The 21,703-nt window shown below is 40.2% G+C and overlaps 1 protein-coding gene across 1 annotated transcript; it reads left to right on the forward strand.

Moving 5' to 3' along the window:
• The first annotated feature begins 319 nt into the window (after nt 1-319).
• On the forward strand, nt 320-9,414 carry meox1 (mesenchyme homeobox 1). The gene is made up of 3 exons (XM_046068131.1): nt 320-1,261; nt 5,922-6,094; nt 8,641-9,414. The coding sequence occupies exons 1-3, from the start codon at nt 760-762 to the stop codon at nt 8,761-8,763; spliced, it is 798 nt and encodes a 265-aa protein (XP_045924087.1). The 5' UTR covers nt 320-759; the 3' UTR covers nt 8,764-9,414.
• Nucleotides 9,415-21,703: the final 12,289 nt, after the last annotated feature.

Genomic DNA, 21,703 nt, shown 5'->3' on the forward strand with positions numbered 1-21,703 from the left:
GTCGGAAAGCGCTAAAGAGCCGAATAAGTTGGGGTCCCCAGCTCTAATGTGGGTGGGTGCTCACTTTATATTTTACACACAATGTCCCTTTAAAAAGCCCCACGTCTGGAAAGCCCATTAGATGTGCATATAAAATTTCCCCCGTGATTAATAGTTGATGAGGCAGGGTTGGTTGGAGGGTACTACCAACATGTGGCCGGCAGGGCTCCTCCTCTGCAATCTCACGTTACACTCCATAAACTTGCCACTCTTTCCCACCTATATGTTTAAAAAGGAGGAGGGCTCACTTGTCAAGAATGCCTTAGAAGAGTTGTGAAAACAGCCAGCCCGAGAAGGGGAGTCATGCAGTTGCAGATGCAGCTCACCCGCCGAGCCACAAGTCAGTCAGATCAGTCAGGGAGAGAGGGTGTGTGAGAGTAAGACAGAGGGAAAGTGTGTGAGAGTGTGTCAGGACCAGAGGCTCCAAAGGACGTCACACACAAGATCCCAGAGAGAGGGGGAAGCACGCTGTCACAGGAAGGCGTCTATCCTCACGCGTTCTGGGCTGTGGAAGAGTCAACAGCCTCTGACAGTAGTGAGTATTCCTGATGTGGATGCAGTAAGACGATGATGTGCATTTAGCCAGCAGAAGTGGATTTTTCTCAAGACTGACAAAGATACAGACTTCGTAACTTACTTTCCGGGAGGGGGTTTCAACTCATCTGCAAGGACTTGTAATAAGACACTAATAAAGATTGTGTGAAGTGTTATTGCATCACCATGGATCAGCCAGCCAGCAGCTGCATGCGGAGCTCCCACCCCAGCAGCCCGATCTGGGGTTGCATGAGGAATCCTCACTCAGGGGTCCCAGGAGCCAATCTGCAATCACCCTACCAGCAGGCCCCTTTCTCCCTCCACCAGAAGCCCGAGTTCCTGGCCTACACAGACTTCACCAGCTCCTGCCTGTTGCCAACTGCGCCACACGCAGCCTACCCCCGTGACGAAAGACTGTACCAAGAGAACCAGGGGGGGTACCAGAGAGCAGATTGGCAGTTCAACCCCTGTGAGACACGGGTGAGAGCGCCTGAGGCATGCCCACCCGTCGTCGCCCCTGTAGTAGTAGGTGGTGGTGGAGTTGGAGGGCCTGAGCTGGACAGTGTAGGGGGAGACAGGCTGCCAGGGACGGTGCCTGGGTGCCTGGAGGGAGAATACTCACCACAGAGCGTGGCGTCGGCTGACTCAGACAAGAAGAGCTCCAATAAGAGGAAGCGAGATGTCACAGGTGAGTCAGGGTGCACTGGGACAGATGGGAGTCCACTTGGGTTTGTTGGTTCATGGGGAAAGAAGAGCATTCCAAAAACACTTCACAGTATGCGTAGAAAAGGAAAACATACAGCGATAAAAAGCACATTTGGTTGTATTAAAAATGATAGTGGACATTCCTCTTTTCGTACTGTACACCGGTGTTTATAATGGTGGAAATATCAATAAAAAATGAGGAGAAAACATGCAAAACTGCCATGGAAGCAGTACAACTTTTGACAAGGAATAAAAAATAAAGATTGATAGTAATGCCATGAGGGTTTTTTTATTTGCCAAACCTCTGCACACAGGTGTAAAAAAATGCTATGCCATTGTTGCTCCATTTAAAGTTTAGAAATGTGATGTGTATGTCAAGGTTAGGAATTTCTTCCCTGACCTGTATCACAGCTGGAAACAACACAAATTCTCTCTCTATTTCCTCACCAAATTGATCTAAAAGCAGCACTCTCACCAGATTGCTATGTGAAAGGTGAGTAGGTGACAAGACTTTTGTGTTCAAGTCACACACTTTAAGTAGCAGTTGCATCCTCTTATTGTTCAAGGGCTTTCAAAAGGCTGAAATGATTTATAGGACATGTGAACATTTCATTGAGCTCCTGTATCCGTTGGAAATAGACTATTGTTTTAAACAGCATGGCCACATTCAAGATGATGTTAAAAAATGACATCAGGCTTCTGGGGGGAAACGTGGTTTAAGATATCACAGGTGCTTCAGACTGTATTTATTATGTGTTTATAGATTAAGTCTAAAAAGTGAATTAATGAAATTAATTAATTCACGGTCTTGCTGTAGTTAACAGTGAATCAGGAAATTATTGTTCATTTCAGAATTTTTCACTTAAAACTATTGAAGTGTAAAAAAAGAGACCACGTAAAACTTTTCAGCTTTTATTTTCAATTTATTCAGCCACTTCACCAAACGCCAGTGAGCCAAAATAAGATGATAACATTCATATTAAACTCTATTTCCAGTAACACCCTCTGCTAAAAGAACTTTTCACCACAAAAGAATGAGTTCATGTGTCCTTACGTATGCGTATATATGCTTAGAGCTGTGATGTAAGCATTGAAATAGTATGATTGTATGCTTTTGGATTATGGTGCAATTTATTCCCCTGATCATATTTCACACTTACTAATAGGGAGCAAAAGTAACTGATATCCATGACAAACTACTTTCTAAAAGTTTCACACGTAACGTTAACAACGAGAGCAACAGACTTAAGGACATGTTTACATTTAAACTGAATCTAAAGGTGTAAAAGATTTAATGTGCAGAATCTCACCCTGGCAGAATGAAAATAAAACCACGTCCAGCACATCTGGAGCGTTCACATTTCATCTGTGGAAACCGTTTTCTAAACTGAGGAAAATGTCAGCCTGTTGACTTTGTTTCCCTCACAAAGATGATGATTTATGCAGTGAGACCGGCATTTGCACTTCTACACTTAAAAAGAAAGAAAAAGTTTGCAATAAATACTGGACATTTGTACTGTGGGGAAATTCATCTAGCCCAGGGTTAAACTATAAATATAGGTTATAGAGAGAAAAGTTGTTGCTCACTGTTTACAAATTTATCCTAAAATTAAACTTTAATCTACACAGAGCGCTGGATGGGTGGAGTTTGCTCCATCATACAGTAACACTTCAGATATTATACAGGCGTATTCTATATTTTTCAAGTGCTTCATTGTGATCATCTGTTTGTCCAAGTGTAGCAAGGCATATGTAATTATAAAGAGCATGAATAATTATTTGGAAAAACAACATGACCAATGTCTTCAACAGCCAAATTGAAGAGGATGGTGGGGGAGTACAGACGCCCCCTCCCTCCATTTCTTACCTTATTGTAACCTCCACTCACTACACTGAAAACATGCCAGACCACGTCTGGTAAAATCACTTTGCCTCTGAGCCCACTTTTTACATTCTTATCCATTGACATTTTCCTGTCGTTAAGCCGTAACACAATCTCCCACTGAGTGCATGCAACATGTCTGACCACTACATCAGTTCTTGGTTTCAGAAAAGAGCCATTCAGTCTTGTATTGACTAGCTGGTAGAAGAGCATATATTAGGAAAATGTCCTGAAGGCATTCACATTACAGGCAGGGCTGCTATACAGTCTGCTTGTGTCTGTGTGTATTTATACAGATATGAAAATGTGGTGCACGGGAAGTGATGTTTCCAAAACCCTAAACTCTAACTGGTATCTGATATTGGCTTTAATCCAAAGTATGATCTATAATTCTGTCAACAGAACAATATGTGACGATGAAATAACCATTCTACTATTAGCAAATCTAACATTATTAGTATTTTCTATTATTATCAAACTCCATTATACAACACATTGTAAAATGACAAATAGAGATACCTTGTATTATTTCTGATAAATTGACGAAGAAAACAACTATTAAACATTTTTTGTTATAAAATTAAACAGTAACACTTTTACCCCCTACTTAACATTTATTGGTTTATAACACATACAAAAATCTAACAAATGGCTTTTTAAAATATTTTTAAAATTGTTTATCAATGGATTTGTCAGTAATTATGACTCCTTATGAAGCATCTAATGGCATAAACAGTTAATGAGTGCAAAATAACACATGATTCCACAAATGAGCAAATCTTTAGTGTGTTATAAAGCATTTATTTGTTTGTACACATGGACAAATGATTCACACGTGGATTTAAAAGGTTTAATAAATGTGTTCAAAACAACTCATTATACATTGTTTATGTTATCATGCTGACCTACATTACCTGCCTATGCAAAATACTAAACACTAAAAATTAAACCTGCTTACAACTACATTACAAAGTGTTATAGTGTGTCATAATCCATTTATTAATTCATTACTGCTTACGGATGATGCATAATGAGGTTAAAATTAAGTGTTATTAATAAAACATCCTAACTCCTTGTGAAATCCTGGCTTTTACACACACAAATTATGTGATCAATCACACATGTAATTTTCGCACAGCTTTAATTCAGTCCCGATGAAGAAAACTACTTTTGCTGCATCCACCCAAAAAGGCACCAAATGTTGTTTGTCTCTGGGACCCTGCTGGGTGCAGAAGCCTTCTCCCAGCAAGTTTACAGTCTCTGGCTGTGTTGGATATTTATTGGGGGCCTGTTTAGTGAGAACCAGTACTTGCCCTGCCAGGTGTTCAGTCTAACTAAACCTGCCTGACACAGGACACAGGCCAGGCAGTGCCGGCACACTCAGGGCAGCGTGTCATTAATGACACTTAGACAATAAGAAGTTTTTCTGGCATGACACATGGTTATCCAGCACACACATCAGGTCTTTGCACACATGAGCTACACGCGTGCACAAATACACACACATGTCCTGGTCTGCCCAGTCACATCTGGCCCAGGTACTGCAGTCCATTTCACATTCTGGCCCACTGCTCTGGCAGGCACCAAGCAAAACTTCTCACTTTGACAAATTAGAACCATTTTCTAGAGATTACATCAGCTGCTAGTGTCGCTACCAATGCACAATTATTACACAAACTCTTTCCCGTTAATACACAAGAGAAGTTTTACTGAAAGTTAAATGAAGCTTTCATTTATATTTATCCTGGTAAATGAGGTTTAAATTCCACCATTTCCTAGGAAATACGAAGGCAGAGGAATCTATAAATCTTAGCAATAAACTGCAACTCTAGTCTCATGGGAGACTGGATAATGATGATGTGTTTGTTCACAGTTTTAATACTGAAACTGATGTCAGTGTAGTTCAAACCGCAGTCACTGTCGACCCTAACGACATTCATGGAGATATCTCAGTTTTTTTCCTGATGTATTTGCTGTCATGTAGATGAGTTAATGTGAATCTCCCCAGAGTGCTCCGGAGGGAAATCTTCTAACACACACGTAGCACTCGAACCTGGACACATCCGCACCTTTGTTCTTTTGTTAGAGGCTTTAACGATGTTCCGCTGCATTCCTCTCCTAACTCAGTCCCTCTGTGGCTGGCTTGGTGGCCCCTACCCTGTGCTGATATGCTATCACACACACCATGAATGAATGTTCAAATGCATGAATTTGTACTTAAATTTGCATACACATAAACAAAGAAAGACAAATAAAGGCAGAAGGTAGTCAAAAATACATGCTTCACTGCAAGTGAACAGAGCTCATAAGCTCAGGTCAGGGTGGTCTGTTTTTAAAGTGCTCGTTTTGGTGTTTACTATATGAGGGGCCTCTCACTAAAGAGTCTTTGGAGTTGTGGTTTGTTGGTTTGAAAGGTCCTCAAGGTCTGTTTAATAGTCAACTAGAGGATGGTCACAATATGGCTGGAGAGCTAATTCAAATTCAGATTAGCTGTGAATAAAATTAAAATACTGGAGAAGGGTTTGTTGGTTAAGTGGTAAAACCATCATGTAAGACAAACTGGGTCCATAACCCCTTATATTCATAGAATAGAGGAGTTCACTAGGATGAAAATGTATCATATTTTCCCCCTATTTAAAACAAGTGTGATGAGAAAAGTACAAAAAATATATGCATACATTCCTCTAAAATCATACAAACAGCCTTGAGGAAAGTAGTTGAGAATTTGCATGAAATACATTTTCTCTCTGTTTCTCTCCAGATATCCAGGAGTCCAGTTTTAAGGTGGACTCCAGCTGCAAGGCCAGAAAAGAGCGCACAGCGTTCACCAAGGAGCAGCTGCGAGAGCTGGAAGCTGAGTTCACCCACCATAACTACCTGACCAGGCTCCGCCGCTACGAGATCGCCGTCAACCTGGACCTCACAGAGAGACAGGTACACCACCTTTCCCTCACGTCTGATTCCCAGTAGAACGTGGGGAAATGCTTGTATTATTATCACTCCATGTTAACCGCTCATCTAGTAATGTTTCAAATATTTTAAATATGAAAAAAAAATTGTTTTTAGTCGAAATGTGACTCACAAAAAAGGTTTCTGATTTTACAACCGACTTTTCATTTAAGTCTGGTAGAAAGGTTGATGTTACAAATACTTTATACTAAGAAATGAAAGGAAATGTGTAATATCACCACAAATACCTTAATAACTCAAATGGTTCGATTTCCAACAAGGTAATGATCACATATATAAAGTGGACAGTATCCTCAGTATTCCAGATAATAATAATAATCATAATAATAATCCTAAAAAGAAGAAGAAGAATCCATACATACATTCATACACACAGTTGCATTTAAATACAATGAACCATTTTTTCCACACTATTTTTCATCCTGTGGTTCTAGCAGAATGACATGCAGCTTTAATGAGTGGGCGGCAGCTCCAGACTTGATGAAATCGGGCGAACATGTGTCGATGCTGCTGGATAAAACCCCAGTCTGCCTGTCAGGCCCAGTGTCCCAGCTCCTCCTAATGAGGCCGTGGTGCCACAGTGACCACACATACTGCCGTCTGCTCCTAAATCTATTTCCCAGACCTCTGGAACACACACACACACACACTCTTACAGACAGACACACACAGCCAGGTTCCATCTTCACTCAGAGCTCCCACTGCAACTTGTCTGCTTTTTCGAACTCATCCTACATGCTTTGGCGTTATGCCGTCCTTTCAATCAGTCACGATGAGCAGGAAAACACGGAGACGAAGAGACTACAGTATCTGGGAACAGATTCATCTGAATCCCAGAGTTGCAAGGGGGAATGCTGAGTGGGATGTGCAGAGGTCACCCAAAACATCCTTGACTTGAAATTCTCAGCTGATGGAGCAATGAGCTGCTACAGTCTGAATTAAGTTTAACACTTATCGACACTTAAACAGTTGTCAATGTCTTGTGAAAATCGTGACTCTCCAAAATATCAACTTTTCATGAACTAAGACAAAGAGCTTGGAGCTTTGCCAACAGGTTTTAATGAGTTGTATTAGCTTAGAGGATGATTCCAGGGATATTCATAATATCCTTTGGTCAACAAGTCCTATTAAAAGACCAAACCAACAACATCATACTAGCTATTAGCAACCAAAGCCTGATTTTTATTATTCCTCTGAGCTCGATTGTTGTCCAAAAACTATTAAAAACACGCAAACCAGCCTATCTGTTCAACTGGAACATGTTCCTTCACTATGATGAATATTGGTTGTTAATTTTGAGTCAGTCCCACATTCATCATCCTGCTGCTGTTAATACTCTCCAGTGCACCAAATGTGTATTAATCTGCAACTAAAAATAGTCCCGGACAAATACACAATTTACTCCTGTTCAGTAACTGTAGCGAAAAACTACAGTTCATGCACCTGTTACCCTATTTTATTAGCTTTTTAAATATTAAGTAAATATTCTCAATCACAGACTTAATTAATGTTCACCCCTCAGTTGTTTTTCTGCTGCATCTTCCTGGTCATTTTCTCGAGTCTCAGGAAGTGTTTGTTTTTACTTCTATTCTTGGCCGGACAATTAAAGTATGAAATGGTCTAATGTCTCTAAATTCAGAACAGTGCGATGACACGGATGAGCATTATCCACACTGCGAGTAAACTCATGTCCTGTGTATGCTGACACGCTGATAGTTGACTCTTTTGACCTACTGTCTATACGATACACTCTGCCTGCATTTGCAGAGATTTTTGAGCCAGAGCCGAGCACTTTGTGAAGACAATTCATACTCCTTGCAAGGCCAACGCAAATCGAGCCAATTTATATACTGTCCTGGGAGATTTGTGGGGGATTATTTGTCTATTTTTCTGCTGACCATGTTGTAAGTTTTGCTAAAAATTGAAAAAAATGAAAAAAAGCCACAGTGATCCTATTACAAGTTCAAAATCGGTGAATGAAAATACATTCTGCACTGTGTCTGAGTTTTATCAAGTATAGACACATATGGTTTTAACTCCTTATGCTGATCCTCAATTTGTAGTATTAATTGTTATATACTCGTAGTAATTTAAGTTATTGATGAATCTGCTGATTACTTTCTCAATTAATTGCTTAAAGGTTTGCTCTATAAAATGTCAGAAAACATAGAAAAATGTTCATAAATTTTTTTTCAAAATCCAAAATGATGTCTGCAAATTGCTTCTTTTGTCTGACCAATAGCCCCAAACCCAAAGATATTCAGTTTACTATCACAGCAAACCAGCAAATATTCGTATTTGTAAGGCTAGAACCCATGGATTTTTGCTGATACACTAATCAATTAATAAACAACATTAATCTTAAATTATTGCAAAGGGAGGATACCAAGAGGCAATCTGTCTGAGGCAAATTTAGCTCAACAATTTTGTCCATATGATGATGCGTTAATTTGGCTATATTGCATTAATGAACATTCTAATGTAGCATGTCCTTTATTTCTCTACAAAAGGTGAAAGTGTGGTTTCAGAACAGGAGGATGAAGTGGAAGAGAGTGAAGGGAGGACAGTCATCCTCGCCCAATGACCTGGAAAATGACGACATAGACTCCGCTGCCTCGCCCAGCTCTGAATGAACAAAAGGGTCGGCATTATGAAAAGGAGATGCGACACAGACCTTGTGACACAGAGAGACTGGGGTCAACAGGACACACAATGCAAACTTTTTTGGAAAGCTGCAGGAACAACTCTAGAGACTCCTTTTAATTCCCAGGAAGAAATCACTGAGCATCTCCTTTGTTGTTTTCTGTTGTAAATAATTGATTTATGTCCATAATGAACTGCATTTTGATACATTATTGATAAATAATCTGTTTAAGAGGCCACCTCTTGTTGTATTGACTGTTTAAATATTAGAGATGATACTTGTGGTCATTGTAGATCAGTGACAAAGTCCGGACAGCAGCTTTAAGGCCAGTGATGACATATCAGACCGTGATGTGATTGTGTTTGAGTGCATCCCCTTTGGTTCCAGTATTGTAATCATGGCCTTTGACGCTTGACTTGAACCACCTGGGAAAACTCAGACTGCACGAGTGTTGCCAAGCCATAAGTGCCTCAGAATCAAATCCTTTTTTTTTTCATTTTGTCAGTTCTTTTTCCTAGAATATAAGGGTTTTTTCTGTCAAGCATTTCTTTTACTATTCTTTTTTATACATGTTGAATGTTATTGATAAAACACAGATGTTGCCTGTTTCTGCAAATAGAATAAATCATCTGCTGCAAAATGGGGAAAATATCTTGATAATTTCTTCCACCCGCAACAATCAACAGTAGGTCGATCTGTATTCTTGGCTGACGGTTTTATCACGTGTGGATCTTTTGTTCAGATTTGACAATTGCTAAGATTTGAGAACAAAATGATAACTGAGGAAAAGTTCGCTTTTGAGGTTGGCAGCTGATGTGTGTGTGTGTGTGTGTGTGTGTGTGTGTGTGTGTGTGTGTGTGTGTGTGTACTTGCATCTCCCTTTAAGCATGCAAAAGTATTTTGGCCTAGTTCCAGAGATATGCTGCTCGCCCATATCTCAGATTATTTTTGAATGACTTAAACAGGTCTGGTGTTGTGCTCATTGATTACATTGAACCAACCAGTTTAGAGCTTTGAAGGTGTGATTTACCACTGCTAAATTTCTTTGATCGTGTGAAACGTTAAAACTGCACTAATGAATATTTTTAGATAAACAGTGGATCAAAGGACTATGTATAATGTTAAAGGGTCATTACCCACAGAGAATTATTACCTGACTCCGCAGATCCCCTCGGCTGTACTGAGTGTTTTAGTGTCTTTCAACTCATTGTTTTGGTTTTGAGACCCACAACTTGTTCTCGTCCACCTTGTTTTTAGCAGAAGCAAGCACCTGTTTTCAGTGAAAAAGCACCAAACAGCACACAGATAAAGTTAGCAACTAGATGGTGAACATAGTTGGCAGCTAGCACGTACGCACTAAAGACCCAGATATTTTCCTCAAGGTTTAGTGAAGACCAAAACAGAACTAAAAGGTGGTAAAAATTGTACTTAAATTCATCGGGTCACTGGAGACACAACGCAAAATGAATGCCGATGTTGATCTGTGTCTGCTGGGTATGTAATTAGGCAACTGTTTGTTAACATGTTTGCAATATCAACTTCATAAATGCATAATATGTCAGTGTTGTGTTTACAGTTTGTTCAGCTGCCTCCAAATTGCCAAACAAATCAATGAATAATTCTTTAAGTTAACTGACCTAACAGCCGCTACCAGCTTCTGTGTTGACTGAAAATAAGACGAGGCAGGCATGGGTATGTCACTCACTACTGATTTGTCAGGGCAAAACTTTTGACCCCCTCCAAACAAACACAGACATAAACATTAACATGTCAGACTGAATTATCATGTCGAAACAAAATGGCAATTCTGTTTGCTTAGACAGATAGCATTTATGCTCATGTGCATATCTGTGCACCTGAAAGGCATCAGTTACATTGTCCCAGGTCACACACTTAAGTGAAATCTTGCTGTATGGGGGTCACTGCACCTAAAGCTTATCAAGAGGGATTATGCAGCCCTAATGTGTAAAATGGGAGTTTAGTTGAGAGCCCCTGCAACAGAGAAAGCTTTACATAAAATGTCTTCCGATGATGGAATGATTATCCTCATTAATATCTCACATGGAGGTCGGATATCCCCGAGGTCAGATCGGAATCAGCTCTCATCAATGGCCACCTAGATCCTGTCTGTAGCACCATAATCCTTAAGAATGTTTTCATAGGGGCAAGTGGTCTCCTACAGGCCCAATGCAGATCACTCTGATTGGTCTGAAGTGACCAGACAAGCACTGACAGAGCTATAAGTAGATCTGAGTGTGTGTACGTGTGTGTGTGCTTGAATGGGAACATTCATTTTTGCACACCATCACTGTCACTCCAGTCGGCTCACAAAGGGCCATTAACCTGACAAGGTGGAGTCAGGCTCCAAAAGCTAAAGTATTTGGCCCCCGTAGACTATTTTCAACGGAAGCATCTGGATGGGGCCAATTTGATCTCAACCTGAGTGGAACCTAGACAAACCCACGCACGGGGCCCCCAGGACCAGAGGTAAAAAAAGAAAAGAAAAGGGCTTGCTGGCTGACCACTTGCGTATGATGGAAAAGGGAAATAATAGGTGGGTATGGGTGAAAAGACGGCTTCTCAAGTACAGGATGTTGTTGTAGCAGGTAGCCAGTCATCCAATTTCCTGCTTCCCAAAGAAAACAAGAGCTCAAGCATAGGAGTCCCCAGACTTACAATGGTGGGCCTATGCTCAGACTCCGGCCAACCAAACAAAGCCTTTAGAGGTTACTGCCCTTTCTGCTGGTCTGCAGGGACTGGAGTTGGCGGGAGGGTGGGATGGTTGTTCCACACACACACACGGAGTTGGGGTCAAGTGTTACTGTACGTCTGACCCCTCTGGGCCCCTGCTGCAGCTGCTGGGGGTGGAATAACTCCAAGTCGATCCTGTGCCCGTTTCCCCCCTCACTCAGCCTCTATTAGGGTCTATTATTGTATTAGTGGTAATAGTAGTCAAAATAAACCATGTCGAATTGTAATGATAGTATTAATATCAGCAGTGTAAACTAATGAAACTGGAATGTTATTCTTTCACCATAGAGGTTCCTTATAAAGGCACAGGGGTGGCCAAATGTATGGATTAGATTTAATTGGTGGTATTGTGATTGTGGGATGTTCAACCTTGCCGAAACACCCATGAAGGAAGAACATGTTTCCCTTTCACTTGTCTTACCCCACCAATGGCTTTGAACACTTTGTTCTATTTTTATTGATTTAGGATAATTTGAATTGCTGTAGAAGTACAGAAGTTGAGGCAGCACATTTCTAAGAATATCAATAGCTGAATCTAAATTGACAGTCACGCAGAATTTAAGACTGTGGCAGCAACCAAAAATAAGGATAGATTCAGTCCCAGCAATATCTCCTGAGCTGTGATTATAAAAGCAGATTCAGCTGCAGGAAACATTCTTGAAATAACTCCTCTTCTTTGAATACAACCGTCTCTGTGGGCAAAGAGCAATAAGAAAACATTCGTCAGAGTTTAAAGCAGCCAGTGACTTCACCCTCAGCTTTCAACAGGAATATTCTCATAACAGGCTTTCAACGTACGGGAGGTATTGCCACTAAAAGCACAGATTACCAGAGAATTCAGCCAAAAGCTCAATTTAAAGTGAGCAGGCACTCAAGTAGACCGCATCACCAGCACAATGCTAAAAATGTTGTGGTTACATGAGCAGCTGCGCTACACTATTTCCATTTTTAAAACATTTCCAGTTGTACATCATTTATCTGGATGGAACAGTATTAATGCAAAAGTGGCATGCCAAAAGTTAACATCAAAGCATTCAAAAATATTAAAATATTGTACTTGACACCATATTCTATATACGGGTAGTTACTGGAGCAAACTATGATTAATTTCACTTTATATAATCCCCCATCATCCAAATGCATCAGTATCAAAAGTGATGTTAAATTCGTTTTTAAACATTACATGTAACATTGTATTTTCAGCATGTATTTTTAGTCACATTAACGTCATTAAACACTCATTTATGTGTGTAGTATTATAAATATTCTACGTATAAATATGCTGCAGTTGTCTATTTTAAATTGTTTGTGTTTTTGCATGTCTTGCATATCTTGAGGTTTTCAAAACATATAAATTAATGTAATATCAGTGTGTTTATGGACTATAAGAGCTATGTTGATGGGACACTCAGTACAGTCAACAACAACCGAAAAAGTAAATTTCCATGTATTTGTCACTTTTCTTTTTTTATTTCCATTTGTGATGAACCTGTTTTGAGTTACAATGTTGCTGTGTCTTTGAGTTAGTTAATGGAACATTTGACTATATTTTAGTCTTTATTTCTTATTTTTTGGTGAAACAGCACTATGAAAAGTTAATAGTGAAGAGCAGCAGTTCCTGTTTGCATCACATATATAATGGATTGAGTTATGACTATGGAAAGAAGGTGTGGAAATGTTGATGTTTGGTTAAACTGAATGTGGACATCCCAACTAGTGCAAGGTATTTAGTGTCTTTATTTATTTTTCAATAAAATATACTTTTAACTAAATCTAAGTGCATCATATATACTCTCTTGACACATTCAGAACCATTTCATTGCTTGTAATCATTAGTTTAAATTGCACTTTATGAGTTTACTCCACAGTCTTAGAAAATTTGAACCTTAGTTTGTGCACCTCAATTTTTATTTTAGAAGATACGTACATTATTTGTAAAAAAAAACAGAATTATTTGGACTTTATTTTTAACATGTTTTAGCATGTTTAAATTTTATGTTTTCTCCATTTGTGTGTCAAGAGTGTGGTGACTGAAAGGAACATGGTAAAAAGAACCTAATGAGGTGACATGCAAAGTATCATCAGCTTTGCTGTGCACCTTCACTTGCTTTCCTACCAACACAGTCCACCATACATTTATTTTGAAAACCCAGTCCTCTGCTTCGGCTCTAGCATCTCTTGGCGGGAATGTTCTTGATTAATCGCCGGAGGTGTGAAGGTCAACTCTACAAGAGGTGACCGTAGAAATTAAAGCATGTCCTTCTCCTACTGGGCCCTGTGCTCAGCTCTGTGAGCTCCATCTGCACATTGTTATTGTGTACTGAGACGGCAGCTCGTTGGTCACATCAAAGACTCTTTCTACAAATTCTGACAGGCTGATATGGAAGGACACCGCTGCGAAAACATGCAATAGTGAGAGTTAAGATAACATCATAATGGCATAATATTGTAGGATAGGGGTGTGTGTCTGAAGGAGGAAGGTGAGCACTTGTGAATTCGAGTCAGTGTGTGTGAGTCAGTGTGTGTTTGTGAGAACTTATTGTATCTAACTTTGTAAGTAGGTACATTCATCTTACAAAGATGAATAATGAAAATAATATTATTAAAAATAATATTAAAATTAAGTTAATTTACATTTATATTTTGGACACTGTTGATGTGGTGGATTATTGTCTCCGACCTGACTTTGGAAATGCTCGACAGAAAAGCCTATAGACTCTGCCTCTTGTTAATTCTCATCTCTTTAAATCTGACAGTTAGTGTCTGTCATGAACATGTCTGTCTCACCTTGCCGCTGGCTGCAAAAGACCAAAGTACACTGGGTTTTGTCAAATGAAATGGACCCATGAGAAGATTAATGTAACAAGACTGTTCTCCTGTCTTCCGGGCCCTCTGCTCTCTCTGTGATCCTTCATCCACTTACTTGCAAAGCGGCTGGGAGCTGTGGATACACATCCTCTCTTTCTTTTCATCCTTATTGTTATTTTAGGCCACCTGCAAATCTATTTCTCTGTTTTCAGCCTCTCGCACATGCAAGACAGAAACCGCCAAACAGTAAGAAAGGGAGGAGGAAATATGCAATCTCTTCCACACATCCTCCCAAGACAGCCGTTGTGTTGAAGGAGGTATACGTGTGTTGCATGTGTGTCATGTCAGAGTGAGCATGTTTGCATGTGTGTGAGCTTGCGTGTCAGTCTGTGTACCTGTGGGGCAAACCTGGCGGGTAAGCCTGAGTGTAGTCAGTCAGAGGTAGTCAGTGCTGGACACTCATGCAGCCCACCTCTGCTCATCCTTCCACCCCCCAAGCCTCTCGTCTCCGGTGATTAGCGACTCCTGTAGGAGTTATAAATCTTCAAATTCCATTGCACAATCAGTCAAGACGGGCCAAAGTTGAGGAGCTGCACAACATTAAATTATCTGAGACTTCCTACAAAGGCTCCTTTGGACATTTCATTTTAAGCAAAGTGGATACCAGAACTTCAGGCATGGTTCTGACTCTGGTCTATGGCTCCCTCTGGTTGGTACTTGTGACCTGCTGTGTCCTGCCTGGTGTGGAGCCAGGAAATCCAGCAGCAGTTTGACTCTGCAAATCATCACACAGAGGACCACTCAATCACACTGTTTGCTGTGCAAAGTGAACATAGAGGGCCTTGTTCACCAGAAAGCACACAGCAAGTACACACAGCATGAAAGTTGGAGAGTAGGCTTCACTGTCTGACTCAAACACATCATCAGAACCAGTGAAAAACAATCATACATCATACACACAAGTCATCGTGACCATGACACTGCAGGACCTGATCAGAGGTCTTCAGTGTTGAAGTCACACACTTTGTTTGGCCTGGGATTCTTCACTAATTTGTGTTCAGACTTAATGCAAAGCTAATTTTAGAGGCAACATCAGGACTGCATACAGAGTGAGTGCAAAGATGAGTGTGGGCTCTAAGAGACACGCATTTGTAGTGAGGTGTAAATTAAAACAAAGACGTATCCACGTTAGATGAAATTTTTTCAATTCATGTGAAAGCATGTATCTTGAGGTTGTACGACTCAACTTGAATCATTGTACAGAGACAAGAAAAAAGGAGTATGAAGGACATCGAAAGACCTGGAGATCCTGGGGTGTCTGAGCTGTCACGTCAACAACATGGACACTCCACACAAACAGTCAGTGTATTTATTGCTAGCTAGCTACAACTAACGTCTGCAAAAGTCAGTTCAATGGGTGGCTATTAGGGGTGTGGCGAGACACTTAACCCACGAGACGAGACGAGATTCATGATTGGGTTCACAAGATCGAGATGAGACGAGATTTTAACACTATTTTTAAGAAATCTTTAATGCTGAATTGCATGAAAATATTTAGTAGTAAACACATTATTTGCTGCAGTCTGATACATACAGATTTTTTTTTAAACTTTATGCATATTCAGAATCTCTCCCACATATATCTGACATGTTCAGAGAAAAGTCATAATATTACCAGACTAACGTCATCATTTAAAGAGAAGTCTACCTGCTCTATAGTCTACTGTGCATTACGTTTTTGATCCACTGTTAGTAACATTATCCCCTTCACAGCGTTTGACCAACACGGTTTGGGACTGTATGTTAAGTAAGTGAAATGGAAAGAAAACTAAACACTTTTGATCAGGCAGAAATCTCAAATCCACACAAGTTAACTTCCAGTGCAGATCACAGTAGGCTGTGCTTCAGTTTTTAGATGTTTATGTTGCAAAACTCTACCAGCTACGTTGCCACTTGTCACAGCTGTCTGGACCATTGACTGTATATAAAAAGGTCTGGACTCACAGCGCGAGGGTTCAGCTGACGACTATCACAGTGTACGCCGGTGTCTGACATCTGGGTGGAGTAGATTCGCTCCGGGAGTCTTATCAGTTATTCATTTGTATTTCACTGCGTGAGATAATTAATGAGTGGCTTGACAGCGTGTGAAAAATGTCATGTGGCGCAAGATCTTGTCACACCCCTAGTGGCTATCCAGAGCATGAAGGATGTTTTAAAGGAGAAATATCTAGTTTTCAGCAGCCACTAACGGTGCATTTTTCAGGTTGCAACCTTGTGTGTGCTCGCATGCGTGCTCAAACTCACGAGCCAACACATTTGGACGCACAGAGACCTCAGACCCCTTATTTATTTTTTCTAGCATCCTTTGCACTATGCTCCATCACACTGTGTACATGTGTACATGTATGCATGTATGTGTATGTGTACCTGTATATCATATCCACCTTCAACATGTACATAATGAGAATAATAGTTTACTCTTGCATCCTTTGCACTCTGATCACTGCACTATTTGTCAATATGTCTATATTGTTTTGTTCATAGTGTGTATATTAGTGTTGTCTATACTGTAGTTTGTGTCTGATTTTATTTTATTATTATTTTATTATTGTGCTATGGTATTTTTGTATGAGCAAGCACATCATGAGCAATGTACAATCCTGAGTCAAATTCCTCGTATGTGTACACATACCTGGCAATAAAGCTGATTCTGATTCTGAAACACTGGGAGACAGCTTCACACAACATGTTGGAAGCTCATGTAAACTCCCACTTTAACGTTACAGCAACATTTTTATCAGCTTGAAGTTGAACTAATCCATGCTCGTTGCATGATAACATTACATTGACTGCATTTAGCAGACGTGATACATCTGAGTTAGCTCCTCTTCAATAACTATTTGTGTATCTTTCACCGGAGGCTCAGCAATGTCAGCACAGCTAAATTTGTTGGATGATAACGAAATTAGTGAGCTAGACTGAATATTATGAATGAGAATGTTACCACACTTTCTAACAGCTACACCGCTCTAATTAATGTTAATGTAGTGATTGGTCTTCCACTGTGTTGTTGTCCTGTACCATTATGTTGCATTATTGTGTGTGGGTCACGTAAGTTAAAGCAACTGAGACAGATGAATTATTTTGCGCTGAATAACGTTAGCAACGGCTCGGCGTTGGTCTGCAAGCTATCCAACTTGAGCCAACTAAAGCATAATATATCTCATATGCGTTGCAGTAATGTTAGTTTTTTTTGTCAGTTTCAAACAAAGCAGAGGTATCTCTGTAACTCAAGCCTTTCTGATGTTAACTGTGTTTTCAGCCAAAGTCGATTTCATTCTCGTTTGGTTTGACGGGCTCCAGCACATAAAATTTTGTTGTTGGTTTTTATCCTTACGTGGAGTTTGTGTTGGAGTCTGTGTTGTGCTGGGAGCTGGTCGTTTATTGGTTTTAGCAGACTCCATGTTGTTAGCTGTGGTGTGTGTGGTACAGAATCAGAAGGCAAGAGACTCTGGAGCACTCATGCAGTCACAAACAATGGATTTCCTGGAAAATCTGACCCAGAGTGTTCACATAGGTTTACAGGTAACAGAAAATCCCGGCGAGTGGACCGTTTTTATGTAAGGTCACAACCCCTTCACACACAGGCAATAAAAAAGTGATTAATTTCATTTGAAAAATATACATACAGCCCCTTTAAGAAAACTCATTGCCACATTCCAACATGGTGCCCATTTAATTCCCATGAGAGTTGCTCACTATGCGCGTCTGTTGAACAAGCACTTTCATAGGAATGAATGAGGCAGAGCACATGCATGTTAGACTCTCAAATTTTTGTAGGAATGAATCAAATTCGGATTTCATAAATGGTTATTGTGGGGTCACTGTGACGCTCAGATAAACATATTCAATGTTTTAAAGTCATTACTTTTGTACGATTGTTGTCCTGTGTGACACGTGATCCTGCAATACCAAAAATTGCAACAAGTCTCACAGCTCAGAGCTGTTCCACAGAGCTTGGATTGGGGCAAATAGACATGCTTTGCAAACAACACTACAACAGTCAAATGCGTGTGTAACATGATAAATTAGCTTAATTCATTAATATTACACTACTTCTGCCTTTGCTGCTGAGGTAGTAGCATTATAATTCACCACGAGAGATTACTTGTCACCTTGAGTTTTCAAGGTTTAAATAAATGACCAATTCTGTCAATAACACACGACAATAAAACCAGTGCTATTTGAAGAATCTTTTTATCCCACTCACCCTTCACATTCACATTTTAAAAACTTGTTTTACCTGTATTCTGCTAGTTATCGTCATCATTATGAACTTTAGTCTGGGTACTTGGTCAAAAAAAAGGTATCCATCTATCTAAAATCTTCCTAAAAGTCAATAGAGTGTGATGTTAATAAAACAAAGTTAACTGGCAGAATGCATAAAGGATTCAGATTCCCCAGGACATCCTAGCTTCCCAGAACCTGGACTGGAACATTTTGTGAAGGTTAAGGTTTCAGAAGGTTTTTAGAATTGCTGCTTATATCAACGTGACATCCAAGAATCTGCGATTTAGTCTTATTTACAGTAGTCACAGCATTTCAACAATGTCCTTACCTGAATCTGCATCTCAGGAAAACATATCTGTAGAAAAATATATCAATCAAATACATCAGCAGCTTCTAACTCTATCTAGTAGACTTTGTCCTCAGGGTAAGATGATACCACATCTAGAACCTTTAACCATCTGATGCAACCAGCAAGCCAAGTCTCCATACATTCTCCTAACTTGCAGGTCCCCTATCCAAATAGCCCTGGCTTGAGAAGCACTGGGGAAATGGTCATGGAAGCCATGGCATCAGGCAGCAGAGGAATCATCCATCAACAAGAGGGCTACGAGGGAGTGCACTGGGATCAGGCTGCTGTCATAAAGGTGTCATTGTTGCCAGACAGCCGAACCTAGAGCAACAAAGACACCCATGTCTCTTGAGTATAAGGATCAAATGTGAGTTTGACTTCTGGAGTCTGGTTTCATAGAAGCATCTGAAGATTAAGGCTTCTGGAAAATGCAGATGCAAGACCCAGGCAGGCTGTACTAAGTAGCTGTAGATCATACAAAATCTAATTTTCTCTCTCTAACTTTCTCTATGTACACAAAAGGCTATACACCTGTAAGGTGGATGGATTATCTCAGCAAAGGAGAAGTGCTCACTAACACAGAATTTGACAGGTTTGTGAACAATATTTGAGAAAAATAGGCTTTTTGTGTAGATAGAGAGAGTCTTAGATCTTTGAGTTCAGTTCGTGATGAATGGGGCAAAAACAAAAGTGTTGCGTTTATAATTTTGTTCAGTATATAATGTTGCTCGTAGTGATGAATGGTGGAGAATTATATTTTTGAGTCTGTAGTTGCCCTTAACTCTACAGAGGGCTCATCGTTTTGGTTTTCTGGCCTGTAACCTTTGTTTTGGTTTAGTCTTACCGCTCTTATCTTAACCTTATTTTGAGATGAAAATATCTAAAAAGACCTATACTGTACCCCACCAGCACCAAAGAGCAGAGAGACACATTTGGCAACTAGTAATGAAAGTCAAACATTGAGCAGCTAAAGAGCCAGATATTTCCCTCAGGAGTTGGTGAAGACCAAAAGCAGAGCTAATAGGAGAGTGAATATTGGACACCAACACAACTCCAAATGATTTCCTAAGTGTCTGCTAGATGTAAAAACTGTTTGCCAACACATTTACCACAACAACTTTATAAGGAGACAATATGCAACATTGTGTATTGCACTTGTTCTACTGCCTCCAAGTAGCAGCTTTAATGTCGGGATTGTCTCTTGTTTTAAAACAAGCAGATATTGCTTGTTTGCTTGTTACTTTTTTTTCGTGAATGGTCTCTAGAGTTTAGACTGTAAATTTGCCTTTGATTAATGGGAAGAATATCAAAGATATTGTGAAACTGTTTGGAAATGACTGCTCTAATGTTACAATATGCATGCATGCAGATGAACAATACTGTTATTGTCATGATGAGATATGGGATTTTTCACATTGTTCATATTGTTCATATTTTATGTCAGACAGGACTTGATATCCAAAGAGCCTTTTGCGTTAGCATGAAAGGGTAGAAGTTTAACACTCACTGACTGATCAATAAATAGGGTTACTGACCATCAGCCGCACGTTTACTACCCTCAATAAATTCCAGGGATTTGGGTTTCCATACAAAGTTTTAGGCAGAAGATGGCAGAGGTTTTCAAGTACAGGTGTTGTCATAAAAATGATGACCCAGATCCAACAATGGGGAGCCTGTATGAGCTATTGCCATCAAAAAAGTGCATGGTAACAGCAACACCAGCAGGTCACATTTTGTGTTTGAACAAGGTGTTATTTTTGAAGTGTTTGAGGTAAAACTCCAGGCTGTGCTTCTGAGTTTCCATGTATAGTAAACACGCTTTAGTCATGGGAACAATTTTGGGAAAAAAGGTCCCAGTTTCACACATGACTGCTTGATAATGCAGTAAACTGTATTGACATTTTGGCCTGTTTCTTAATAAATAACAGTGCTGTGAAGTTCTTAAAATATAAATAAATGTTAAAGCTGTACTTGGTCTGCAGTTGCAGAAAACATCTGTTAGCATCAGTTACATTGGTGACCACATGTTAATGCTAAATTCATTTTCTAAATAGTGTAAAATTTCCCAACCATCTGGGGCTCAAGCAGAGTAAGAAAAAAATCTACACAAATATTTGCAAATAGTATTTCATCCAGGTCTGCAGATGATTTCAATAAATGCAGATGCAGCCACACAATGAGCCCAGCTCCACTTGAAAATATACAGACTCCCCAGTTCTGTCCTCTCTATATTTTAATGATCTGTGGCGGGACTGTGAGCCAAGCGTGTGACTATGTTCACCTGTGCCAGCACACTTAGCCTGGCCTGCATCCAAACCAGCTTTGAGCAGAACCAGAAATGGGCTCAGTCATCGTGATCCAGGATTCTTTAAATCTCCCCATCCACCCAATCCACCACTACCCATCCATCTATCCTGCTACCCATCTCTCCACCCACCCCCACATTCCCATTGGCCCTTAAGTCTGGGCTGTACGAGCCTGTAGCATGACAATGTGTGTATGTGTTTGTCTACCTTGTGTGTGTGAACCTGCATGGATATCTGTGTGTGGGTGTGTGTGCCTGCAATGCATCTCTGCAGGTACGTGTGTGCGCGCGCGTGTGTGTGTGTGTGGTGCACGGTGTCTAGGAGCCTGGCGTTTGTTATTCTCTCTACAGTCACACTGTCTTTCATCAGGTCCCGTCCTGCAGCCCACAGACTCTCAGTATACAGTTTCATAGTCTAGGGCCCCT

Source organism: Micropterus dolomieu, linkage group LG14, assembly GCF_021292245.1.
Source record: "Micropterus dolomieu isolate WLL.071019.BEF.003 ecotype Adirondacks linkage group LG14, ASM2129224v1, whole genome shotgun sequence".
Classification (NCBI taxonomy): Eukaryota; Metazoa; Chordata; class Actinopteri; order Centrarchiformes; family Centrarchidae; genus Micropterus; species Micropterus dolomieu.